This window comes from Mustela nivalis (genome assembly GCF_964662115.1).
Source record: "Mustela nivalis genome assembly, chromosome: 15".
In the NCBI taxonomy this organism is placed as follows: Eukaryota; Metazoa; Chordata; class Mammalia; order Carnivora; family Mustelidae; genus Mustela; species Mustela nivalis.
Genome location: NC_139034.1, coordinates 4325474 through 4338375, shown reverse-complemented (window position 1 = coordinate 4338375; position 12902 = coordinate 4325474). Strand labels below are relative to the sequence as shown.

The window sequence follows — 12902 nt, the reverse complement described above, 5'->3', positions numbered from 1 at the left end:
GAAAGAAACCCACAAAACTGGATGAGAACACTGTTAATACTGTCACATTTGCGCTCCCCTTGGATTGAGGAATTTATTTTCCTGGATCATTTGGCTCTATAAGAGGGATTACAAATCTATTAACATTTATCTCCTTACTTAATCTCTGCTGAAAGTCTTAATTATATCATTCACTTCCTGGTTAGTCCAACACTACTAATTTGCCTTGCTCCATGCTTCAGGACAAGTGTAGCAGTACAGGATGGAATAAAAACAGTTCCTGAAAACACAAAGATACCTAGTGGTATTTGGTATAGAAAACACTGCCCCAGTTGTTCTGGTTCGGGGCCTTCTTCAAGCTCCTCTGGTGTGAGACAGTTTTTGAAAGTTTGGCAGAGCCTACTACGATGTTTAGAATTAGGTGAACAGAAAATGGAAATGTAAACTAATGTGTACAGAATGTCTATTTTTCTGAGACAAAGTTGTCAAAATGATTACATGTTAACTTTGAAAAATAATGACTCTGTTCTTAATAGCAGTGATGGATTATATGATTAAGACCCACTTTGTAAGCCTAACTTTTTTTGTATGTCGTAATTACTATGTTTCTCATATAATTGTTCAATATATATAGTAATCAAAAGCTAATGTTTTAATAAACAAATATGCAGTTGGAAAACCATTATGTGGATAATTACCTAAAAGATATAAAGAAGTAAAGTATATAAAATGAATAAAATTAAAGCATTTACCACTTCTTCTAAAACAACTAGCTACCATCAGCTGCCATTTCACTTGTGTAGGCCTATAAAAGAAATAAATTATATGAAATCAGAAATGAAATAGAAATAATCTGTGATGATCAGTTTTATAAAGCTATACATCTATATTATCTTTCAAGTTTTTTCAAATCTTTTTTGACCTTTGATTAGATCTTTATTATTGACAATGGCATATATATAATTTCTTTCATTATTACCTATCATATGCATATTAGAAAATTTAAATTTAAGAGTCCTTCAATCTAGTTCAAACGCCTTATTTAGATTTTATGTGAACCACTTAACCTGTTTGGCTAAAGACAACTGCATTCTATTTTAAACATTATCATATCTTTGCCATAATTTTATACTTTGGCTTAGTACCGTAAGGATTAGAAATTTAGGCTTGCAAACTAAGTACCCATGAAGCAATTTCTGACCTTGTGTGTGAATAATTAGATAAAGACAGAGTAAAAAAGAATTGTATTCATCCTTTTTTGGCCTCTTAAAATTTTTTCTTCTTCTTCTTTTTTTTTTGGTGATCCTGGTTATTATGCAAAGCTACAGGCTCTCAGCCTTTTTTTTAAAATTCCATTATGCAGTATTTGAGGGTACTACCACATTATGTAATTCAACCAACACTTATCAGATGGACCATTTATACAAAATTTGGGGAATACAAAGCCAAATAAGACACCTGCCCCCCCCCAAATTTTATAACCTTTTCCTTTATAAAAAATCTATGTGTGTATGTGTGTGCTCCAAAATTCATTGTTTATGTACCTCACCCAGTGCTCCAGGCAATACGTGCCCTCCTTAATACCCACCACCAGGCTCACCCAACCCCTTACCCCCTTCCCTCCAAAACCCTTGGAGTTTGTTTCTCAGAGTCCACAGTGTCTCATGGTTTGTCTCCCCCTCTAATATCCCCCAACTCACTTCTCCTCCCCATCTCCCAATGTCTTTTTCTAAAATAAGTAATCATGACCAGGATTTCTAAAGACAGTTACAAATATCTAAGAAAATAAGAAAACAAAATTTGAAGAAATGAAAGACCAGGAAATAACTGAATGTTTTTCTTTCTTTTTAGACTCTTCCTTCCATTTACCTGATGACTTCAAAGACAGATAGCCTCACCCCTACTCAAATTGATGGCACAGCTACCACATTTGGAGTTAGATTAAATCAGGGTTTAAATCACAGCCCTACTACTTGGGCAAGTTACTTAACCTCAAATCCACTCCCTACATAGCCATCCCCTTTGATCTAAAGAAATCATGTATCTAATCACATTACTTCCCTCTTTAAAATGAATCACCTCCCTTCTAACCACATGTTAACTCCAAGGTCCTAATCCAGTTCATCCACTGTTAGCCATTTGCTGCCTCTCCAACTCCATTCCGTGGTGCCCTGCCTAACATTTCATGCTATAAGTCCAAACAGGAGGACAGAGTCCCCTACATTCACTGCATTTTCTAGATTCCTAGTCTTTCCACACACCATTACTTCTACTTGGAGGCTCATTCCAACCTCGTTTATGCTCTTTCATGCTTGACAGGATTAGACATTTTAGGCACTCTTCTAATGTCCTAGAATCTGTTAGTACTGCATTTACTATACTACATTATTATTAAGTTTTGAAATATCTTATTAAACTATAAATTCCCAAAGGAAGCGGAGTCTTTGTGTTCCTAGGACCTAACATGATGCCTGATATATACTGGGAGATCACTAATTATTAATTCCTTCTCATTTACATATTCAAGTATGTATCTTTATTATTTCCTTCAAGGTTGGGATTATGATTTTTAGTTTGGTAACCTTTTAATTCTGTGAACTTGGTAAGTTATTTAAAATTCCATCTCTGTTTACTCATCTACAAAGTGGGGATAATAATAGTACCTACTTTGTAAAGTTGTTGTGAGGATTAAATAACACAATATATGTAAATAATAAACACTAGCTATTATTATAACCATTTCTTTTCTCTTCTTTAGGAAAGCCTTATTTCATGAATGTCACCTACTGGGAAATTTAAAAAACACTAGAGCAGTAGTGTATGCAAGGATATGTATACATCCTTATATGGAAAATGGATTATTTTCAACCACTAAAGTAGCCCAGTGAAGAGAGGAAGAACAGAGTTCAGTGACTTAATGTTAATAAGGAGTAGATAACATTCTGGGTTATTAATTACAGTAGATCATTACTGCAGATTATCTGCGACATTGCTCGCTTCCATTAGCACAGATAATTGGATACTGATTTAATGTATATTATCATCACAAGCTTTTATGCATTGCAATAGTTGATAAGCTGTCATGTATAATAAATGAAACGAAGTACAATTTAGGACACGAGATAGATGTATTTTATTAATCTTCGGAATTAAACTGCCACGATCCTATTGTTACTTTTAGTAACTAGAGAGAGCCGAGACACTATTAATATAGGTTAGGACAGTTTTGCTGAAAAGTAAATGAAAAAGCTAATTGTTTTGGCTTGTCTCTTTTATCTGTCTTACTATCAGAACCTAGTTTATAAATAATAAGTCAAGTTTACTTCTTGAATGAATACCTACTTCTCTCCCCAATCCTCAAAGTAAAGAAAAATACTACTATTTTACAGATAGCACATTAAAGACATAGTGATTTAAAATAACATCCCCTTGCCCCAGCACCCCCAGCAAACTGGTTATAAATTGCCTAGCACAGTATAATGAATAGAGGACTGTACTAATTGTTTGAAGTATTTTAAATCTACAATGACTTAGCTTTAAATTATAGAATTATGAAATATTAGAAGTGGAAGTAGCCTCAGACAACAATTCATTCTACCTGTTCATCTTCAAGGAGAAGGAAATGGAGATGCAGACAAGCTTGCCTAAGGTCACTGTCCCAACAGTATTTACCAGGATAATATCCCATATAAATCCCTTATGTCACACTTTCAGAAAGTAATGAGGGATAGAGTCTGAGAATTACCACAGGGAAGAATTATGATCTCTGTATTTGGAATAAGTAAGCACCACTGGAAAGTCATGACTTCCGGATTTAAGATGGCAGAGTAAAAACCTTGTACTTTACAATGAGTTTCTGGAAATCATCCCCCCAAAACAGGGAGGATAAGAAAGATGAGTTCAAATTCTGTCTCAGATGAAACTTCAAAACCATATACAAATGATGTATAATAGATAAAAAAAAAAAGTGGAACCTGACTTTAGCAGGGCAAAGAAAGATAAAACTCAAGTGCTTGCCAACAGCATACTGAAAACATGTGTTCAGATCTTCTCTGCAAACACAAGAAATGCTCAAGAATTGGAATCACCAGCTCTGAGGAAGAGGGGGTAGGCATGAAACTACAAAAAGGAAAACAGGCTGGGAATGTGACTGAAAAGCAGTTGGACACCCCCTCTGTGTAGCCAGGGCACCCCTACCCCTAGGAGCTTCAGGAAGACTCCACCCCAGGGTGCTGGACAGAAAACTGAAGGATGGGGCAGAGTCAGCTTCTGGAGCAAGGAGATGCTCAGTTCAGCCCCTTTCAGCTGCTGGAATGACGAGAGCCAGGCTTACATTCCTGAGGCACATATTTACCTATGAAGTTACCAGGATGCTCCTCTGAATACACTGAGGCCCCAGAGAAAAGACTAGAGTTTTAAGATGAACTCTCAGGAACAAAACCGTACTATCAACATGTTCCAATGTAGCATTTTGTGAAGGTGCTACTGGCATTTAGGGTGAGACAACTCACTGCACAGGTTCTCTGCACATTACAGAATGTTTACCATCCTTGGTGGCTCCGTACCTAATACCCACAGTGCTTCCCCATCATCATGACAATAAAAATACCCTTCTCCCTACGTTTCCAAATGGCTCCCCCAGCCTAGGGCAAATGTTGCCTTTCTTTGCTCACATTATCTTTTTTCTTTAGTTTTTACATCTTTTATTGTGAAGTATAACACATATGGAAAAGTGCACAAAACATTACACAGCTCAATAAACCATCATAAAGTAACTCATGTAATTGCCCTGCAGTTCAAGAAACAGGATATTGCCAACACCCTAGAAGCCTTCTTCACACTCCCTTCCAAAATTACTTCCTTCATCTACAAAGGCAACTACTATCCTGACTTTTTTTTTTTTTAGATTATTTATTTATTTGACAGAGAGAGATCACAAGTAGATGGAGAGGCAGGCAGAGAGAGAGAGAGAGAGAGAGAGAGAAGCAGGCTCCCTGCTGAGCAGAGAGCCCGACGCGGGACTCGATCCCAGGACCCTGAGACCAGGACCTGAGCCGAAGGCAGCGGCTCAACCCACTGAGCCACCCAGGCGCCCAGTGACTTTTTTTTTTTTAAAGATTTTATTTATTTATTTGACAGAGAGAGAGATCACAAGCAGGCAGAGAGAAAGGGGGAAGCAGGCTCCCTGCTGAGCAGAGAGCCTGATGCGGGGCTTGATCCCAGGACCCTGAGATCATGACCTGAGCCGAAGGCAGCGGCCTAATCCACTGAGCCACCCAGGCGCTCCTACTATCCTGACTTTTTAACAATGATTTAGCATTTTTGAACTTTACATGAATGAAACAATATCTAGGTACCCTCTTTTTATAGCTTTATTGAAATACAATTCATGTAACATATAATACACTCATTTAACATGTATAATTCAAAGGCTTTTGGTATATCACATTAATTTTTTAAAATTTCGATTAAAATATACCTGATAAAAAATTTGCCATTTTAGGTCATTTTGGGGTGCACACATCAGTGGCATTAATTATATTCAGAATGTTGTACAATCACCACTACTGTCTTTTCAAAACCTTTCCATTGGCCAAACAGAAACCACACAACCTCTAAGTATTAACCCTTCATTTCTCCCCCGACTCTAGTAACCTCTAATATACTGTCTCTGTGCATGTGCCCATTCTAGAGATTTTGTACAAGTGGGATCACACCATATTTGTCCTTCTGTGTCTGGCTTCTTTTGCTTAGCATAATGTTTTCCTGGTTGTAGCATATGACATGTTGTAACATGTGTCAGAATGTCATTCCTTTTAATGGCTGAATAATACTCCATTGCATGTATACAACCACATTTTGTTGTTTATCCATTCATCAGGATGGCTACTTGGGTTGTTTCCACCATTTGGCCTTTGTGAAAAATGCTATAATTACTCATATACAAATACCTGTTTAAGTTCCGGCTTTCAATCCTTTGTATATATCTAGGAGTAGAATTGCTGAATCATATGGTAATTCTAAGATTAGCTTTCTGAGAAGCCACCAAGTGATTTTTCATAAAATACCACTTTACATTTCTATCCGCAATGTACAGGGTTACAATTTCTCCATGTAATTTTATTATTATTATTTTGTTGTTGTTTTTAAATGTAACAGCTGCCCTAAAAGCTGTGAAGTGGTGTCTCCTGGTGATTTTGATTTGCATTTTCCTAATGACTAACGATGTTGAGAATACTTCTGTGTGCTTAATGATCATTTGTATACCACTTTGGGGAAATGTCTACTCAAATCCTTTGCCTATTTTTAAAATGTCTTCTTGTTCCTGTTGTTGTTGAATCACATAAGTCCTCTATATAGTCTAGATATAGTCCCTTATCAGATATATGCTTGCAAATATGTGGGCTATCTTTTCATTCTGTTGATAGAGGCTTTTGATGTCCAAGAAGTTTTAAATTTTGATGAAGTCTAATGTATCTATTTTTTTTCTTTTATTGCCTGTGCTTTTGATGTCATTATATCTAAAAAATCATTGTCAAATCCAACAGGATAAATATCTTCCCCTCTGTTTTATTCTGAGAGTTTTATACTTTTAGGTCTTACATTTAAGTCTTTGATCTATTTTGAATTAAATTTTATATGGGCTAAGGTAAGGGTCCAACTTCATTCCTTGATATCCACGTGGAGATCAAGATTTCTGAGTGCCTTTGATTGGAAAGATTGTCCTTTCCTCATTGAATGGTTTTGGCACCTTTGTTGAAAATCAATTTACTATATACATAAGGACTTCTCCCTGAGTCCTAGATTCCATTCATCTCCATGTCTGTCTTTGTGTCAATATTGTTTTGATTACTGCAGTTTCTGCACCAAATTTTGAAAACAGAAAGTGAGACCTCCAGCTTTTTTCTTTTTCAAATTGTTTTGGCTGTTCGAGGTCCCTTGAGATTCTATATGAATATTAGAGTGAGCCGGGCAATCTGCTTTACTCAGTCCATCATTTCAAATGTTAGTTTCATCTGGAAATAATGATTAATCTGGGCACCCAGTGGCCAGTCAAGTTGACACATAACATCAATCATCTCAGTAGAATTCACCAGTGAAGGTATCTAGTCCAGGGATTTTTTGGTTGGAATACTTGATTACTTCATTCACTCTCCCTACTAATTACAGGTCTATTCAGATTTTATATTTCTTCTTGAATCAGTTTAAGTTTATTGTGTGTTTCCAGAAATTTGTCAGATATATCTATATTATCTAACTCATTGGCATACCACTGTTCAAAGTATTCTTATGATCTTTTGGTTTCTACAAAATTGGTAGTAATGACCCTATGTGCACTTATAATTTTAGTAATTTAAGTATTCTATCTTTTCCTTCAACAATCTAAGCTAAAGATGTGTTAATTTTATTAATCTTCTTAAAGAACCAGCTTTTGGTTTTACTGATTTTCTCTATTGTTTTGCTATTCTCTGTTTTAATTATCTCTGATTCCATATTTATAAATTTTTCTGCTTGTTATTGGCTTATTCAGTATCTTGCAGACAGCTTACAGATGGATACCGATTTTATTTAATCTGTCAATCTTTTTCTTTTATTGGAAGATTTTAATCTATTTCTAATGTTATTACTAATGTTATTATATTAGTTATTACTAATGTTATTAATGTTATTACTAATATGGGATGATTGCTTCTTCTTCTTTTTTTTTGCTTCTTCTTTTTAGATATTTGTTCTGTGTATTTCATATTTTTAGTTCCTCAATTCCTCCATTACTGTCCTTTTTGGGTATTTAGTTGATTTTTTGTAGTGTACTATTTTGATTCTCATCATTCCTTTTCTGTGCATTCTTTTATGTTTGCCTTTTAAATTATATAGGGGAAAGAAAGGTTATAAGCCAAACTAAAAATATAATACTGGTTTATTATTTACCTATGAAGTTACCTTAACAAGTGTTCTTTAATATTTTCTTAGGTCTTGGGAATTATAGTCTAGTGACTTTTCAGTTCAGCCTGAAGAATACCCTTTAGCATTTCCTGTTGGGTAGGTGTACTGGTAATAAACTCCCTCAGCTTTTGTTTATCTGAACATGTCTTAATTTCTCCTTCATTCTCTTCTTTTCACATGACACAAATACTCTTATTTTCTAAGCCATTTAACAAGGTATAAAACCAGTCTTAGTGGGGTACCTGGGTGGCTCAATAAGTTAACTATCTGCCTTTGGCTCAGGTCATGATCTTGAGGTTCTAGGATCAAGCCCATCATCAGGCTCCCTGCCCAGCAGGAAGTCTACTCCCTCTCCCTCTGCCCTTCCCCCTACTTATGTTCTCTCGCTCTCTCTCAGATAAATAAAATGCTTTTTAAAAAAATTTTTTATTTATTTGTCAGAGAGAGAGCACAAGCCAGGTGGAGAGGCAGAGAGAGACCACAAAGCCAGGCAGAGAAGCAGAGGGAGAAGCAGGCTCCCTGTTGAGCAGGGAGCCTGATGCGGGACTTGATCCCAGGACTCAAGATCATAACCTAAATTGAAGGCAGATGCTTAACGAGTTGTGCCACCCATGAATCCCTCAGATAAATAAAATATATTTTTTTAAACAATGAATTCTGGAACACTAAAAAGAAATAAAACAAAATAAAATAAGATGAAAAGGCTTTAACTTTTTGACAAAAACACATCGAGAGAGGGAACACAAGCAGGGGAAGTGGGAGAGGGAGAAGCAGGCTTCCCACTGAGCAGAGAGCCTGATTGGGGCCCCGATGTGGGGCTGGATCCCAGGACCCTGGGATCATGACCTAAGCTGAAGGCAAATGCTTAATGACTGAGCCACCCAGGCCCTAGATAAATAAAATCTTAAAAACAAAACAAACAAAAAACCAGCCTTAACTCTCAAGCCATAAAAACCAGGCAATCTGTAGTAGCGGGTAGTTGTTAACTCCTATTTTATTTTTAAAATTTTTAATGTTTTTATATAAATTCTGGTTAACATACAGTATTATATTAGTTTCACATATACACTGTGATTCACATGTGATCATACAATGTGATTTCACATATACAATGATTCAACAATTCCATACATGACCTGGTGCTCAGTGTAAAAGTGTACTCCTTAATCACCATCACCTATTTAACCCCCTACCCCACCCACCTCCCCTCAGTAACCATCAGTTTGTTCTCTGTAGTTGAAAGTCTGTTTCTTGCTTTGCCTCTCTCTCTTTTTTCCCCCTTTGCACACTTGTTTTGTTTCTTCAATTCCACATGAGTGAAATCATATAGCATTAGTCTTTCTCTGACTGGCTTATTTTACTTACCATTATAGTCCTAGCTCCATCCAAATCATTGCAAAGATTTCATTCTTTTTTTATGGTTGAATAATATTCCAGCACACACACACACACACACACACACACACACACACACACACACACACACACAGAAATACACACATCTTCTCTATCCATTCATCAGCTGATGGATGTTTGGGCTGTTTCCATACTTTGGCTATTGTAAATAATGCTGCTATAAACATCAGGGTGCATGTCTCCTTTTGAATTAGTATTTTTTCATTCGTTCAGTAAATACCTACCAGTAAAATTACTGGATCACCACTTTTAACCTTTTGAGGAGCCTCCATACTATTTTCCATAGTGTTTGCATCAGTTTGTATTCCCCCCAACAGTGCAAGAGGGTTCCTCTATCTCCACATCCTAGCCAACACCTGTTGTTCCTTGTATTATTTTAGACATTCTAACAAGTGTGAGGGGTACCTCATTGCAGTTTTGAGTTGTATTTCCCTGATAAATGATTATGAGCATCTTTTCACGTGTCTTTTGGTCATCTGTATGTCTTCTCTGGAGAAATGTTTGCTCATGTCTTCTGTCCATTTTTTAATTGGATTTGTATTTTGGGTGTTGAGTTCTATAACTTCTTGATATATTTTGGATACTCACCTTTTATTGGATAGGCCATTTGTAAATATCTTCTCCCATTCTGTAAGTTGTCCTTAATTTTGTTGACTGTTTATTTCACTGTGCAGAGGTCTTTTATTTGGATGTAGTCCCTATAGTTTATTTTTGCTTTTGCGTTTCTTGCCTCAGGAGACATCTAGTAAGAAATTGTTATGGTCAATGTCAAAGAGGTTCCTACCTGTGCTCTCTTCCAGGATTTTTATGGCTTCAGGTCTCAAATTTAAGTCTTTAATCCATTTTGAATTTATTATCATGTATAGTAAAAGAGAATGGTCCAGTTTCATTCTTTTTCATGTAGCTGTCCTGTTTTCCCAACACCATTTGTTGGGGAGACTATCTTTTTCCATTAGATATTTTCCGTTAGATATTCTTTCCTGCTTTGTTGAAGATTAATTGACCATATAGCTGTGAGCTCATTTCTGGGTTTTCTATTCTGCTCCATTGATCTAATGTGTATGTTTATGTGTATGTGTATGTTTTTGTGCCAGGACCATACTCTTTTGGTTACTACAGCTTTGTAATATAACTTAATGCCAGAGTTGTGGTGCCTTCAGGCTTACTTTTTCAAAATTACTTTGGCTATTTGGGGTCTTTTGTGGTTCCATACAAATTTTAGGATTAGTTCTAGTTTTATGAAAAATACTATTGGTTATTTTGATAATGATTGAATTAAATGTGTAGATTGCTTTGGGCAATATAGACATTTTAATAATATATTCTCTTCTAATCCATGAGTATGGAATGTCTTTCAATTTCTTCATATCCTCCTCAGTTTCTTTCATCAGTGTTCTATAGTTTTCAGAATACAGGTCTTTATGTCTTTGGTTAGGTTTATTCCTAATTATTTTTGGTGTGATTGTAGATGGGACTAATGGGACTAATTCCTTAATTTCTCTTTCTTCATACAGGTGTACAGAAATGCAACAGATTTCTGTATGTTTATTTTGTATTCTGCAACTTTGCTGAACTCATGTATCAGTTCTAACAGTTATTTTTTTTTAAAGATTTTATTTATTTATTTGACACAGAGAGAGCACAAGTACGCAGAGCAGCAGAGAGAGAGAGAGGGAGAAGCAGGCTCTCTGCTGAGCAGGGAGCCCGATGTGCAGCTTGATCCCAGGACCCTGAGATCATGACCTGAGCAGTAAGCAGCTGCTTAACCAACTCAGCCACCAAAGCACCCCTCTAGCAGTTTTTTTTTTGTAGAGTCTTTTGGGGTTTTTATACAGAGTACCATGTCATCTGCAAATAGTGAAAGTTTCACTTCTTCCTTTCCAATCTGGATGACTTTAATTTCTTTTTGTTGTCTGATCACTGTGGCTAAGACTTCTACTACAAAAAGAAATAAAGACAAAAAGAAATATAGTACATGCAAAGAAATAAGTGACGTTATTCCTGACTATAGAGGAAAAGTTCTCAGTTCTCACTATCCACTTAGGATAGTGCTGGCTGTGAGTTTTTCATATATGGCCTTTATTATTTTGAGGTATGTTGCCTCTAAACCTACTTTGTTATTATTTTTTTTAAATCATGAATGGATGTTGCACTTTGTCAAATGCTTTTTCTGCATCTATTGAAATGATCACATGGTTTTGTCCTTTCTCTTATTAATGTGTTGTATCATGTTAACTGATTTGCAAATATTGAATCACCTTTGCAAACTAGGAATAAATCCCACTTGATTGTGGTGATTTTTTTTTTTTAATGTATTGTTGGATTCAGTTTGCCAGCATTTTTTTGAGGGCTTTTGTGTCTATGTTCATCAGAGATATTGGCCCATAGTGCATTTTTGGCATTGCCTTTATCTGGTTTCAGTATCAGAGTAATGCTGGCCTCACAGAATGAATTTGGAAGTTTTCTTTCCATTTCTATTTCTTTGGATAGTTTGAGAAAATAGTTATTTACTCTTCTTTAAATGTTTGGTAGAATTTTCTTGTGAAGCCACCTGGTCCTCGAGTTTTGTTTTTGGAAGTTTTTGATTTTTTTTTTAAAAGATTTTATTTATTTATTCGACAGACAAGAGATCACAAGCAGGCAGAGAGGCAGGCAGAGAGAGAGAGGGAGGAGGAAGCAGGCTCCCCGCCAAGCAGAGAGCCCGATGCGGGACTTGATCCCAGGACCTCGAGATCATGACCCGAGCCGAAGGCAATGGCTCAACCCACTGAGCCACCCAGGCGCCCAGGAAGTTTTTGATTATTGATTCAACTTCTTGGCTGGTTATTGGTCTCTTCAAATTTTTGACTTCTTCCTGTCTCGGTTTTGGTAACTTAATATATTTCTGGCAATTTACCCATCTATTCTAGGTCATCTAATTTGTTGGTATACAGTTTTTCATAATAGTCTCATAACTATTTGTGTGGTGTTAGCTGTTATTTTCCTCTCTCATTTGTTACTTTGCTGAATTGAGACTTTCTCTTTTTTTCTTGATAAGCCTGGCTAGAGGTTTATCAATTATTTCAAAGAAGCAGCTCCTGGTTTCACTGATCTGTCCTATTGTGGTTTTTTTTTTTTTTTTTTTTAATTTTGGTACCATTTATTTCTGCTCTCATCTTTATTATTTCCTCCTTTATGCTGGTTTTAGGTTTTATTTGTTGTTCTTTTTCTTGCTCCTTTAGGTATAAGGTTAGGTTGGTTGGTTGAGATTGTTTTTCTTGCTTCTTGAGGTTGGTCTGTATTGCTATATACTTCTGTCTTAGAACCACTTTTGCTTTATCCCAGAGGTTTTGGACCCTCATGTTTTCATTTCCATTTTTTTGCATGTACTTTTTAATTTCTTTTTTTTAAATGTCCTTTTAATTCTTTCATTGTTTAGTCACATGTTATTTAACCTCCATGTATTTGTGGTCTTTCCAGAGTTTTCCTTGTGGTTGACTCCTAGTTTCATTGCGTTGTGGTCAGAAAAGGTGCATGATAAGACTTCAGTTTTCTTGCACTGGTGTAGGTCTGTATTGTGCCTA

General features: G+C 36.1%; 1 protein-coding gene across 7 annotated transcripts in view; it reads right to left on the bottom strand.

Annotated features, from left to right (window-relative positions):
- IFT88 (intraflagellar transport 88) overlaps window positions 1–12902 on the bottom strand; it is a 150560-nt gene that overhangs the window by 34970 nt on the left and 102688 nt on the right. For all 7 annotated transcript variants that reach the window (XM_082701683.1, XM_082701677.1, XM_082701682.1 and 4 more), the window contains one exon: window positions 732–784. In XM_082701683.1, the coding sequence (XP_082557809.1) occupies window positions 732–784 (53 nt within the window). The remainder of the gene's footprint in view (window positions 1–731; window positions 785–12902) is intronic.